The following is a 15,315-nucleotide window of genomic DNA, read 5'->3' as shown; positions in this document are numbered from 1 at the left end:
TTTCTGTACCCGTGTCAATGGTCAAAGGACAAATAGAGAGGGTGAATCTTGCCAGCGGAACTAAAGGGAAAGAAAGAATGAATGTAACCATTATCTAAGGACTGGTAAGCTGCTACAAATTGCATTTTTGGGGTTAGATATATATCTTAATAGTACAAGAAATGTTCCCTCTGCAAATTTTCCAGGAGTTTACAACAACTGAAACAGATCTTTCCTTGAGGAATCAAGAATTGATGTTACATGTGATAATAACACTTGAAACAACTCTTTAAGTATGCAGCATGTGATACTACAAATTCATGCATCAGAGTCTGCTATTGATGTTGTTACGCCACTGGGTTTAGTAGCTATAAAGAAATCACCAAGAATAAAGATTGGTATATTAGCACCTCTAGTGAGGTTGGGATCCACTAATGAAAAGAAACATAAAAAAACCTGAAAAAATCCCAAAAATGGTAATATCCTAAAAACAAACGATTGAATGATAAACAAACTTTATAGCTCAAAGGACTATATTATAACTATAGTACAGAACTCTGGCTCGCTAAAATGAAAAGGCTTGATAAAATCAGCTTATTAATTTTTGTAAACTTAATTTAATATATTAAGCAAAGTGAACCATGTTCTTTATCTGATTCAGTAAATAGCTTAAACCTATACAGCAGTTGAAATACATGTGTTACAAGGCACAGTTTATCCCATTAAATATGCTGTAATGCAAAAGTAAGAGAATATTCCCTATCTTTTTTTAAACAAGCGCCAAGTGATGATGGCGCCTGCAATAAAATGGCAGAACAGATGCTATCTGTCACTTAGCTATTTTGTATTGCTTCTATTAATTCAAACTTTATGTGTGAAAATATATCTGTAGCAAAAAATATATACATGTTTAAAATATGAATATGCTATTAATAGATCCGCTCTGATTAGCTTCTTATTATGGGAAATGACAAGACAGTCTTTGCGAAGCTTAGAGCCTGCTGAGTATATGTGGTGTGTAACTCAGACAGTAGATGAAAGACGCATACTGTATATAGTCCAAATCCATCAGGACCACTTCTATAATGTACATAATACTGTTGGGCTTCATGGAGCTGTTGTTGCGCAGTTGCTTCCTGCTGTGATGGACTGATGGAGTCATCTTGGGGTAAGCTTGGTCACACAATAAATGAAATATGTCACAATTTGACTTTTGAAGGCTTTTTTTTCAAGCTGACTTATAGTCCTTGTTATTACACATTACACAGTATCCTGGCATGCACTTTCCTGCCCAATCCTAAAATGTATGCCTTCCATGCTGATGAAGTCCTCTCTGTTTAATGCAGCAAAGAGAACTGTAATTGGGGGAAAGCAGGTCAGGTGATGTTTTATGTGTGACGGAGCTCTCTTACTGGATTATTGTATTTTTTACAACTCTAATTCATTTTTATTGTGCTTGCATGGTGTAAATAGTGGCTCAGTGTATAGCTACAGCTAAAATTTGTCTAGCTTTAGATAAAATACGGGATGGTTAGAACCCTTTTGAGGTTTCTTTTGCAATCTGCGTACCATAGGGTATAAAAAAAAACAAGAGGAAATTTTTCCAAATAAATACAGTTGTCACTGAATTAGGTACACCCATTATTTGCTCTCCATCTTCTGTTCCAGTGGCAACTATAAAACATTTGATTTCCAATCACTTTCTTTTTTGGTGACAAAGGCTACTAAGACACATAAAGAGGGCTAATCTAACCGCATTAATAAGAAACACAGACCGGGTTCTAATTCTTCCCTACACTATCCAAAGTTAAAAAAAAAATGAAAAAGTTTTTGCTTTAGATACACTTTAGCTAAAGTGTATCTGGAAGGATTAACTGAATATACCTGGAAGCACTCATTATCTTTCACGGGTGTTTCTGTGGGAAAAATAATCTTTCACCGCATGTATGGTGCATTAGTTCATCTTCATTATCTAAGTAGAGCTTTCTGTCCGTGGTGAGCAGAAACAACAATGATCTCTATCTGATTTAACTGCATTGGAGGACAGGCTGATCTTTGCATCTCTAATAACATTTGTCGTTAGCAGAAGGCTTTTGGAAGTGATGCTGTATGCAAACTAGACATCCATTTAGCCCAGGATAAAAATTACTTGTTAAGCGTTTGCAGTATATTTAGAGAGGAGAAATTGCTAGCAAACAATCTCCTTTGAACTGTGAGTGTTCTATAATAGCAAACCACGAGGAAATATGATGACATACGTGTGTTGTTATTGTATTTGTCACTTCACATTGATATTTCAAGTTGAAGGTTGTGAATTGGTTTTAGGAGAAAGGCTCTTGTGACCTTTGTCTTGACTATTGAGGTTCATAGACAAAATAGCTATCAAGGTTACAGTGAATTAAAAGGTTCCTGAAAGCCCTCTGGTGAACATAACACACTTTCAAAGACAAGGTTTTGTCAGCTAAATTTAAACGCCTTATTCCTCAGAACTTGAGAATGAAAATTTAACCTTCAGCATAGTATTTAACAAAGACGATGCCTAGGGGGTACTGCATTCATAGTAGCACTCTAGGTATGTATAATGTTGGTGGAAGTTAACCAACCTAAAGGCATGCCGGTATTCTATAATAAGTTCCTTTTATACTGTGACTTGTGTTTTTATAAGAGCTTTGGGGTTTTCATCTATGCTGAAGGTTAGTAGCAAACCAAACATGATCAACATCAGCTTACATGTGTTTATGTGTCCATATAGGCTGGATGACTCTTGTACATTTAAACCATTTTTTTTTACCTTCACATACAACTTTCAGAAACAATCTACATCATAAATCATACCTGGTACAAAGCTTCCCTGGACAGCTTCTTTATATGCCCACCATTCTTCATATGTCTTAGCTGGACTGAACTGTGCTGGGAGAACACAAGATAAATATTAATACACATAAATTACAAACAGATATAAAAATCAAGAGCTTTTTTTAAAAACAAGGTTTAATCAGCGTTAGCATACAATAAATAGTCATATATCAGACCAGTGTGCTGTGGTTTGGGTGCAGTGGGATTTATATGCACTTTACATACGGTTTTGGGAGTGATCCCATTGACTTCTAATACATTTTCATGAAAGTGCATCAAAAACACACAGTCTAATAGGAGTCAATGGGAGTGAACCTAAAGCCGCATGTAAAACACAGGTACAATCAAGCTGTACCCAAACTATACTGCACTGGTGTGACCCAGCCTAATAAAAATTACTTCTAATTGCCTGATACGACTGCACTTTAACCACTTGCCCTCCAGAGGATTTACCCCCTTCTTGACCAGGCACTTTTTTGCGATACGGCACTGTATTACTTTAAATGACAATTGCGTGGTCATGCAATGCTGCACCCAAATGAAATTTATGTCCTTTTTTCCCACAAATGGAGCTTTCTTTTGGTGGTATTTAATTGTCTCTGCATTTTTTAATTTTTGCGCTATAAACAAAAAAAGACTGACAATTTTCTATAAAACAAAATCCCAATACATGTAAATTAATCGCTTTACGTGAAAGTGATAGAGTCTACAAATGTATATATACTGAGATTTTTTTTTTTATACATCAGTGATAGTTGGTGATCTCCGAGTGGCGGCGGGGAATCTCCAGCCGGAACCAGTGATTGACAGCTGTAGCCGCCAATGTAAATAGAAAATCATGTGTATATACATCATTTTGCACAGCCCTGCCGCCCTGTAGCAGTATTTCTGCTATAGAGCGGTGGGGAAGTGGTTAAACATAAAGCCCAGTTCCAGACTATTTTGTTTCATTTGGATAGTGTGAGGCTTAGACATGTGCAGAATTGTAAATTTTGACTGCTGTTTTGTCTCCATTGGAGTCACCTCCACTTTCCTGAAAACATGTTCTCCCTGTGCCTACGTGGGTTTCCTCCGGGTACTCTGGTTTCCTTCAACACTCCAAAGACATGCTGGTAGGTTAACTGGTTCCTGTCTAAATTGGCCCTAGTATGTGTATGTATAAATGTGAGTTAGGGACCTTAGATTGTGCACCCACTTGAGGGTTAAGGACTGATGTGAATGTACAATATATATGTAAAGCGCTGCGTAAATTGACGGCGCTATACAAGTACCTGAAATAAATAAATAAAGTTTGAACTTCATTTAAATAGGGATGATTGAGATTAGTTTTGGCATAATTTTTGCTGTTTTGGTAAAATACATTACCAGGTTAATTTCAGGTACAGTGGGGATCGAAAGTTTGGGCACCCCAGCTACAAATTTGTATTAATGTGCATAAAGAAGCCAAGGAAAGATGGAAAAATCTCTAAAAGGCATCAAATTACAGATTAGACATTCTTATAATATGTCAACAAAAGTTAGATTTTATTTCCATCATTTACACTTTCAAAATAACAGAAAACAAAAAAATGGCGTCTGCAAACGTTTGGGCACCCTGCAGAGTTAATATCTTGTACTGCCCCCTTTGGCAAGTATCACAGCTTGTAAACACTTTTTGTAGCCAGCCAAGAGTCTTTCAATTCTTGTTTGAGGTATCTTTGCCCATTCTTCCTTACAAAAGTCTTCCAGTTCTTTGAGATTTCTGGGCTGTCTGTCACGCACTGCTCTTTTAAGGTCTATCCATAGATTTTCAATTATGTTGAGGTCAGGAGATTGTGAAGGCCATGGCAAAACCTTCAGTTTACGCCTCTTGATGTAATCCCCCGTGTATTTTGAGGTGTGTTTAGGATCATTATCTTGTAGAAGCCATCCTCTCTTTAACTTCAGCTTTTTCACAGATGGCATCAAGTTACCATCCAAAATTTGCTGAAATTTTATTGAATCCATTTTTCCTTCTACTCGTGAGATGTTCCCTGTGCCACTGGCTGCAACACAACCCCAAAGCATGATTGATCCAACCCCATGCTTAACAGTTGGACAGAGGTTCTTTTCATTAAATTCTGTGCCCCTTCTTCTCCAAACGTACCTTTGCTCATTCCGGCCAAAAAGTTCAATTTTAACCTCATCGGTCCACAGAACTTGTTTCCAAAATGCATCAGGCTTGTCTATATGTTCATTTGCAAAGTTCAAACGATGATTTTTGTGGTGAGGACGTAGAAGAGGTTTTCTTCTGATGACTCTTCCATGAAGACCATATTTGTACAAGTATCTCTTTATAGTGGAATAGTGTACCACAACTCCAGTGTCTGCCAGATCTTTCTGGAGGGATCGTGCAGTCAAACGTGGGTTTTGAATTGTTTTTCTCACAATCCTGCGAGCTGTTCTGTCTGATATTTTTCCTGGTCTTCCAGATCTTGCTTTAACTTCCACTGTTCCTGATGACTGCCATTTCTAAAATTACATTCCGAACAGAGGATATTGACATCTGAAAATGCTTTGCTATCTTCTTATAGTCTTCTCCAGCTTTGTGAGCGTCAACTATTTTCAGTTTCAGTTTTCTAGACAACTGCTTAGAAGAACCCTTGGTGCTGATTGTTGGGGCAAGGTCAGATGAGTCTGGGCAATTAAAACCTTTGAGATTAACATCACCTGGTCTTCCCAGACGATGATTGAGAACAATCCATGACACTGGCAGGTCTCAGCTTGGCAAAGGGGGCAGTGCATGCTATAAATTCTGCAGGGTGGCCAAACTTGTATTTGAAAACTTGTATTAAAAATGTATTTAATGATGTATTAATAATTACAGTGCTGAATGCATTTGTTTCAAGCTAACGTTTAGCGTTAAAGAATGCAGCAGTGATTTAGTAGTGTGGTAAATTTGTTAGCCTGGCCACAATTTAGACCTCTTTCATCACATTACATTTCTGAATGGGGACCAGCTAAGACTATGCACAATAAATTTGCATTGATTGGGCATTGAGGCACTTTCTGGGAGACCTGGGGCAAGTGCCTCAGGCTGTCGGGACTTTTGACAGCACTGCTTATTATAAAGCCTGAATTGACATTTTGCTATTGTTTTTTAAAAGAAAATTTTATTTTCTAAACATTTTGATTTAAAGATCAGTAGCTTGCCACTGTATAGTCAATGCCATTTTAGTAACTTTTCAATGGTTCTGATTGATTGTCTTATGAATTCAATGCTCCTTCAGAAACTGAAGCCGGTCAAGAGAAAAGCAAAACTCTGAAAGCATAATCAAATAATATGGCAAATGGTAAAAAAAAACTGTCCAATTTCTAACCCACATCTTAAAAATAACCATTTATTTGCTAATTGTTTTAGCCAGATATTTTCAATTAGAAAAAAATATTATATTAATGAGTCTTCGAATTTACCCTTTGAGTAAAATGCTGCTTTAACATGTTTCTAATGAAAATCATAGCTCTTAAATCTATGACACATTCATTTGTAAGTTAACTAACTCTGCTGCATAGAAATGCTAGGTAACCATTTGAAAGCCAAGCATTTTCTGGTACTTTTTGCTTACAAGTGTAAATCTGTATTTTTTGATAGAAAATTACTTATAACCTCCAAACATTATATATATATATATATATATATATATATATATATATATACACATATTTATTTATTTTTAGCAAAGACCCTACTAAAGAATGAAATGGCGATCATTAAAATTGAAAAAAATCACTTTAAGGAATTGAAGAAAAAACAATATATACCCCAATGTTTTTGTAAAATATGCAAGATGATGTTAGGGTGAATAAATAAATACCTAACATGTTACAATTTAAAATTGCGCATGCTCGTGGAAAGCAACAAACTACGGTACTTAAAAATCTCCATAGGCAACACTTTAAAAATGTATAGTTACAGAGGAGGTCTAGCTCTAGAATTATTGCTTTTGCTCTTATGTTCGCGGTGATACCTCACCATTTATATATGCGGGCACAACTTACATTTTTGTTCACTTCTGTGTGTGAGCACGGAGGGATGGGGGGCACTTTAATTTTTTTTTTCTTATTTTATTTTTACACTTTCCCTATATATTTTTTTTTATCACTTTTATTCCTATTACAAGGAATGTAAACATCCCTTATAAAAGAAATAAGGATGACAGGCCCTCTTTAAAGAGAGAAAAAATGTTTGATCTTATGCTTTGAAAATAAAAAGATTGTTCCTCCAAAGGCCATAGAGGTGTTCAGAGACGATACAGTCTCTTACTGCCTCTGTGATCAGCTGGCTGCATCGTCGGATCATTTCTCGGGAGTGGCAGTTGAGGCGGCAAGCCCGCGAAATATAGCGAGCGGCGGGAGGGAGGGATGTCCCCTCCAACCGTTACTGAAAGCGATCCAGTGGCTAATGAGCCTCTTGAACTACTTTCATCAGAAAGCTGACCTTCAGCTGAACAAAAAAGGTACCAGGGGTTATGGCTAATATCTTCAGCCATAACCCCAGTAACCCACTTGTATATATACATATTGCGGTCGGTAAGTGGGTAAACATGTTTTTGAATGCTTGTTTTCTGAGTAAACATCTCTACTGATTTTTAAAGCTAAACTCTGGGGGAAAAAACCTTGCTTTGGGGCCCCCTCCACATACAGTAGCAAATGTCTTTCCCATAACCCAGAGTGTTGGAGAAAAGAGAAGAGCACCACCTGCTAGGGATGCTAAAGTAAGTTAAAAGATAAGTTAAATTTTTTGGCCAATAATAAAAAATGCACATTTTTTTGCAGATTAATATTTTTGGTTGCAAGAGCTTGTAAAGCATTGCACCAGTGATCATTAGATCATTGGTGCCATGCAGATCTAATGCAGACCTGTTAGTATATCTGCTTGTCCGTATGGGATGTACAGGCAAGCAGATATACTAACAGGAAGATTCAATGAACTACCATGGCGCTCCGCAGTGGAGTGGTAGTTCATTGAGAACTATAAACTGGCAGTCACTTAGGCTGTCAGGATTGTAGTTTATTAATTCACAGAACACTGTGATTGAAAGATGCAGCCATGTGGGCGGAGCCCTGCACAACTGCTCTTTCTTAAAAAAGTGACAGCTAGTACGAGGAACTTCTCCCGTTATGCTGTCACAGAGAGGGGGGGGGATCGGGCAGCAGTCCCAAAGATGAACTTATCCTTTAAACTGCTTTTCAAGGTTCCCCTAGACCAAAACAAGTTTTTGACATGTGCCTTGTCGGGACAATTACAACTGCAGGTAATTGTTTATTCTCTTTAGTTCAGCATGAAAGTGTACTTGAACTCAAAAAGTGAATATTTACTATGTTTTAGTGAACATCTAAAGTGTTAATTGTGCCTAAGCTGTGGCCGGAAAAAAAATGGATTGAATTCCTTCTGAAAAATAATAAGTCATATGTAGGAGCATATATACCAGTGGATAGATTAAGGACAGGTTATAGGTTGGGGTAGTTAACACTTTTTCATACAGTTGGTTGAATGGGATGCCTTTGCTGCCATTGTGCTCTTGCTGGGCATCATGTGCGTCCCTGTGCCTTTAAGGAGGGGTGAGCTCCCTCCAGGCACACCTGCTCTTTATCTCTCCACTGCTATATGTGCTCCTACTGATGAGACTCTGAAAATTACAGCGTTAGAACCACAGTATACAGAGGAGCTTTGTTGTGGGCACTGCGGCTTGTTTGTATATTTGCAAATCTGTGCAACCAAAACCCTCTTTTTTTTAACGTAAATGGTTAGACAGGGTCAATTTTGTTGATTTGCAGGCTGGCTGGTAAATGTATATATCACAAATCCCAGCGCACAAGAATAAAACTTTCAACAGATAATATATGGGTGAAAAATTTGCTGCTGCGCACAAGTGTAATACACCAAATAGTTAAAATAATAAATAAACAGCGCAAATGAAAAAAACCCTCACCAAATACTGTATATAACATCAATCACCGACACAATATGTAAATCAATATGAATAAAAAATAAAAATGTATAAAGTGTCCAAAAAAATAATATAATTGTGTACACAAAAAGAGTCCTTCTTCCCCAAACAAATTATTATATAGAATTTTCTTCTCCCAAAGAAATGTGCTTCCACCATCCACCAGTGTGAAATCAAAATCAACTGCACTCACCAGATGATGGTGAGTTTTGCGCCTTTTAGTATTTTAGGGATCCTAAACTCCCTCTATATCCTCCAGGAATTCTTAACCGCCTTGTAAGGCTTGGGGTTCTCCTTCCACTCACTCCCAGGGGCAGACTGACAACTCATGGGGCCCCCGGGCAATAGGGGATCAAGGGGCCCCTGTGTCCTTGCCCAAGCTCAAAAAAGCCTATGAAAAAGGTACCAGAGGCATCTCATGGGGCCCCCTACTGACCCTGGGCCCTCGGGCAGTGCCTGAGTTTCCAAATGGTCAGTCCGCCCCTGCTTACTCCTAATTTGAACTCCACAGTGGTGCAAGAGAGAAAAATATCATAGTGTGATATTGCTACTAACGTGCAATATTAAAAATAATACCAGGCCACTCACATGTTAAAAGATGACTACAAGCATTGGTTTTATTGCCTCCATTGGCCAATACAAAATCCACATTTGCACACTCCAATCTAGAAACCTCACAGCCTGTGAGTTTGCAGAGAATGACAGAATACAGATCCAGCAACAAAGATAGCCGCTTGGAATGCACCGCTCAGCGTCCGCTCCACTCACCGGAAGTCACTCTATAAATGTTTATTTTTTATTTATATTGATTTACATATTGTGTTGGTGATTGATGTTATATATGTGGTGAGGGTTTTTTTTTAATTTGCGCTGTTTATTTATTATTTAAAATGGCTGGTAAATGTGCTGGGTAAATTTGTTTGTTTGTGATTACTAAAGAGGCTAGTTAAAGGTTGGGGTGGTTGCCACATTTTTGTACAGTTGGTAGAATTGGGTGCAGTGATGCACTGGTTACCTTTGCTGCCATTGTGCTCTTGTTGGGCATCACATACATACCTGTTCCTTTAAGGAGGGGTGGGCTCCCTTTCGGCACATCTGCCCTTAATCTATCCACTGTTATATGTGCTCCTACTAAGGAGAATCTGAAAATTATAGAGTTAGGACTGCAGTATACAGAGGAGCCTTGTCATGGACACTGTGGCTATGCATATATTGTGTAGTGACTTTTGGGGGACTATTTATTAAGAAATGATTTTATTCCAAAATTGTGAATCCTGGCTGACTGTTATGGGTTAACATTCTTGGTTGAAATTCAAATGACCTTCTAGGAAGTTACAAAAACCAGTGAGTGGAAGAGACTTGTTTAAAAGACAATGAGACAAACACTACTATTTGAATTTCTACAGGTGAGCCAACACACCTAAACAAGAGTACCAGAAAAAGACAATGGTGGAATATGATTCTGGTTATTCTAAGACCTTGCAAAAGTATGTCATATAAACAAGTACCATTGTCTATGGGAAGCTAGGAGACCTCATCTGCAGGAAACTTAATTATAGAGTCAAACACCACTATTTGGACTTCTGCAGGTGAACATATACAAGGTCTGGAAGTGACAATAGGGGAACCAAACCTGATTGTCTGAAAGCTCACACAAAACCTTGGAAAGTGTGATGAACAAACCGTCTCCTTGAAATGTGACAATATGATATTGAACTAAGGTCTTAACTCCATGCCAGTCTATTTACCTTAATTACTCAACAATGGATAAGGTTCTCCGTCACATTTCCATGAACTATATATTCAGCCCAAGGTAAAATCCGGGTCAGTTAAGATACAAAGAAAAATGTGGTTTATATCAATAAGATCTTATAAAGGGTATGTTTCCACACACCAAAATATATTCAACAAAGTTGGGTATTGCATACCACTCAATTAAGTGTGAAATGATGAAGAATAAGATGATTTGTGAATTGGTGTCAATTGTACATTTCCAAAAGAAATCAGCTAGCTCAAAACAGTTAAATATCAGGGAAATGAGAAACCAAATGTATGTATATCTTTCTAGGATCCTTATCCAAGAATTAGTAGTGAAATCAACTATACTTGAATAACGCATATATATTTAATACCTAAAGACATTTTGGTTTCAATCAAATCATGAGTCATCATTAAAACACAAATTTCTTTGGATGCCTGACTGTCCCCAGTGGACAGGTAAGAAATATCTCTAAGTACGCACACTTCTCGACCGGCCAATCAACAAGCCTGTTGGGAGTGTCCCTTGAAACAAAGGATTGTATGGTATAAAAATGCCATACACCTCAAACTGCAAGGATCTGAAAATCTGAGAATCTGAGAGAATCTGAAACAACTTAAAAATCTGAAAACAATCTTCTAAACTTCAAGACTTCTACACTTCTAAACTTCTTCTATGATACTTCTGATCTAGACTTTTATCAACACGTCTATGACTATACTGAACTACTTCTTCTGATCTACTTTCCTTTTATAATATCTACACTCTACTCTAAACACTACAATCAAGACTGCACTATCTCTCACTTGCTACCTGCGGCCATTTTGCTGAAGGAGTCCAGCTGCCATTTTGTCTTGAGGACCATTTGAAGGCCCAACTGCATCCCACTGGGGAGTCCTCAAAATCAAGGTTCTAGGAGCGGTGAGACCGCTAGGATATTGTATTTTATTTGATATTTCCAATTTTACAAAGACGTATAGCATTTGTATTGTGTGTTTAGGAATATTAAGATTATATACATAATTATCACTAAAAATGATTTGGTTTGGTATTGAGAGTATATATTGCATATTTAACTGATCGGTAGTTTTGTTGTAGTGCAATTTATCAGAGATACTTTTCTTTTTTCTCTATGGCCATGAGAAATTTGAAATAATTTCTGAAGCACTAACAGGTTACAACTTAAATTTGATTTTTCCTCTACTTACTATTATCTATAATCATATATTGTTGGACCATATAGAAATTAGCATATCATATTTTTGATCGTATGTACAAGTATACATTTATCACCAGTATTTTGCGTTTGTATTAATATATATATAAAATTTGTACATAAATAAATGTATTTATTTATTTATCAAAAAGGCAATTTTTGTGTATATGGTACAAAATCATACTGGCTAAAAGGACTCAAGGTACATTATTAAGTGGTGATCAAATTATTAAGGCGTCCAAATTATTGGTTCATTAAACATTTGCCGTATTTTAACGGCTGGAGGCACTGCGATATTTTGTTTAAGGGAGAGGACGCCACCCTACATATTTAGAATAAATTATTACATAAACCACCACAATTGTCAAATGTGTGCAAACAAAACCGTCTCTTTTTAACAAAATGGTTATACAGGGTCAATTTGGTTGATTTACACACTGGCTGGTAAATGAGCTGGGAAATATTTTGTTTGTTTATGATTTGTGTTGCCCTTCGATGTCCAACTTACTACAGTAGGCAAACAATTCAGCTTCACACTGGGAAGAGCTGCACATCAGAGTCTGCTGTTACTGGCTCACAAAATTTGCTACTACTGTTGGGTGAATGTGGTTACAGGCTTTAGGGGCCTGTTCCCTTTCTCGAGCCTGGAATACCCAGCTGACAGCAGTGGTGAGTCAGCAGGTGACAACCACAACCAACCAACACAAAATAAGGGGGCAAAACATGCCATAAATACATGTACATGCATTTTTAGAGTGTTTCCATTAAAGGTGATAAGTTTTTATTGAAAAATATGGCACTATGACAGCAATGAAATCACAAAATTGCATTATATCCACCAAGCAATAATGGTAACAGCATATGTTCCTATCCTTTATCACCTACTAAGCACAAAATTGTGCAGTTATACAATGGCAAAATATTTGCCATCAAGGCCATCTTTGCCAGAGTTAAGATAATTCAAAAACGAGAAGAAAAAAAAAGAAATAAAAAAAGGGAAAGAGAAAGAAAATGGAGGTGTCAGAAAGTGGTGTTGACCCAGCATCGCCATCAAGGCAGCATGAATATTAAAATCCAACCAGCTAAGTTGACCAAGCATGACATCCAAAAAGAAAGTATCAGAGCTTATTATCTCATAAAGGGTTGGTAGCTGTAGGGAGACAGAAAACTCAACCCATGGGGACCATGTTTCACTAAACTTGGCATAGTTGTCATTAGTTATAGCTAGTAGCTCCTGCATGCGCATAATATAGTTCACTTATGCCACGTATTCACATATTGAGGACATTGTTGAAGATTTCCAATACCTGGGAATCAGGGCTCTTCCAAAAGCAGGAAACTAAATACTCCCTTTTTGATAAATGGTTTTTAATTTTGTGGTTTTATATATTTATTTCCATCATCAAATTTTCATTTTTTATATCCATTTATTGCTTATTCTTTTTATATGTTTCATGTGTTATGATTTTATAGATAGTCATGTTATTTGGAAGTACATGCAAGCTGACCCAGATTCTGATCCTTGTAGTTCTACGAGGTTCCTTACATAAATACTATCAGTGAGCAGAGTATTATTTGCTCATTAACACACTCTCCCCCTTTTTTTATTTAAGAAACTGGGTTATTACTACACCCGCTTATTAATATTCCAGCGCTTGCGATTTGGCACATATCCCAAATTAACACTGCTCCTTACTATGATAAGGAGAGAGTCTACAAGTCAGCTTACATGTCCTTTGGACTGTCTGTCAGATTACACTGTGGTCCAGTAAAATGGCCGCCATCCGCGCGCATCGCGCATGCAGGAGCCGATCACAATGACGCGATACGGCGCTACTGCGCTACTGCGCATCCACGCGGCACAGTATATAAGAAATGTCATAACAGGAGGCACACTCTCTTTGAGAATGTGGAAGAGCACGAAACGCGTTACGGAGGTGCCCTATACCCTGTGACGGCACACCGCACGGCCCTCGTGGATGGCCGGTGGCCATTTTGGATTTCTCCCTGCTAGCTCTCAACTGCAACATGTGAGTTCATACTCTTGCTATATACCCCCGTTGTTTCTAATAAAGTACTACACTATCAGAGTTTTGGCATTAGAGGCCCAGGCCTCGAAGAGAGGCCATATGTTGTAATAATCTTGTTGTCAGGAATTGATTCACCACTGGTGGTGGGACTCACCTGCCGTGTAGGCTGCAGTACCAGGGCTGGCCAACGGGTGCTCTCAGCAGCCAGAAGCTCACTCCTGCAGTCAGCCAACACCTGGGGCTGATTGCAGGAGGTGTATTTAAGGAATGACCAGGCCTGTGATCAGTGCCTTGGTGTATGTTTCCCATGAGCCCCTGTACCTGGTATCCTGTGTTCCTGCCTATCTGCCTAGTTGCTGACCCTGCTTTGATCCTGACCTCTGCTGACCGTCTCCTGTTGAACCCCTGGCTTGCCTGACCACCCTTCTGCCTGATCCTCTGTACCGCACTGCTCGTGAGTTACTGAACCCGGTTTGTGACCCTGACTATTCTCTGCCTGCTCCTCTGGTACCTCACTGCCCACACGTTGCTGACCTGGCCTGCCTGACTACGCCTGACGCTACCCAGACGATCCATCCATCCCACACGGATCCAGTGACTACTGTCCAAACCTGCCAGCCCCTTCACATCAGGCTTTCCCCCGGTACATACCCTCGGCGGACCCCTCTACCACAGTTGGGCGCACTCAGGGGCCGTGACCTGGTCTCCGTCCTGCGCCAAGTCCATCCCCACCATCAGGGGCTCTGGTGAAAAGGCAGACTGGGGCTTAGACTCCGCACCCTGGGGAATCCTGGTCTGTGGGTACTAGAGATCCCGCCGGGCGGTGCCTGACAGCACCTTACGGCCCGCCTGACCATTCCACCTCTCCAGCCCTGACTACGCCTGTGTTCCTGAGCCTGCTACTTCCCTGTGTCAGTCCACACATTTCTGGTCATACCCGGATCCCTAACACTTGTTCCAAACATGTAAAAAGGTAAAAAGCAAAGGTGTTAGTTGCCATATGTGCAGACGATCATTAGGATATAGCGATGGGAGAGAAGTCAATGGGACAGGTGACAAGTTCAATTCAAGGATAACCCGCTGCTTATCTGAGCTATTGTGGAACCAGTCCAGGACCCTACTAAGCAAAGCTGCTATGTGATATAATTCCAAGTGGGGCAAACTTGCACCGCCATCATCTAGGACCTATGCCATATTCACTATATTGCCAAAGGTATTGGGACACCCCTCCAAATCACTGGATTCAGGTGTTCCTCCAGGGCCACAGGTACATAAAATCAAGCACCTAGGCATGCAGACTGCTTCTACATACATTTGTGAAAGAATGGGCCGCTCTCAGGAGCTCAGTGAATTCAAGCATGGTACCATGACAGGTTGCCACCTGTGCAATTAGTCCATCTGTGAAATTTCCCTTCTACTAAATATTCCACGGTCAACTGTTAGTGGTATTATTACAACGTGGAAGCAACTTGGAACAACTCAGAGTGGTAGACCATGTAAAATTAC

At 39.0% G+C, this 15,315-nt stretch overlaps 1 protein-coding gene across 1 annotated transcript in view; it reads right to left on the bottom strand.

Annotated features, from left to right (window-relative positions):
* LOC149451115 (carbonic anhydrase-related protein 10-like) overlaps positions 1 to 15,315 on the bottom strand; it is a 595,254-nt gene that overhangs the window by 343,061 nt on the left and 236,878 nt on the right. The window contains exon 2 of the mRNA XM_089690955.1: positions 2,815 to 2,889. Coding sequence (XP_089547081.1) covers positions 2,815 to 2,889 — 75 coding nt within the window. The remainder of the gene's footprint in view (positions 1 to 2,814; positions 2,890 to 15,315) is intronic.

Source organism: Staurois parvus, unplaced genomic scaffold (assembly GCF_062004578.1).
Source record: "Staurois parvus isolate SC_StPar_1 unplaced genomic scaffold, SC_StPar_1.0 ptg000548l, whole genome shotgun sequence".
In the NCBI taxonomy this organism is placed as follows: Eukaryota; Metazoa; Chordata; class Amphibia; order Anura; family Ranidae; genus Staurois; species Staurois parvus.
This window is presented reverse-complemented; position numbering and strand designations above follow the sequence as displayed.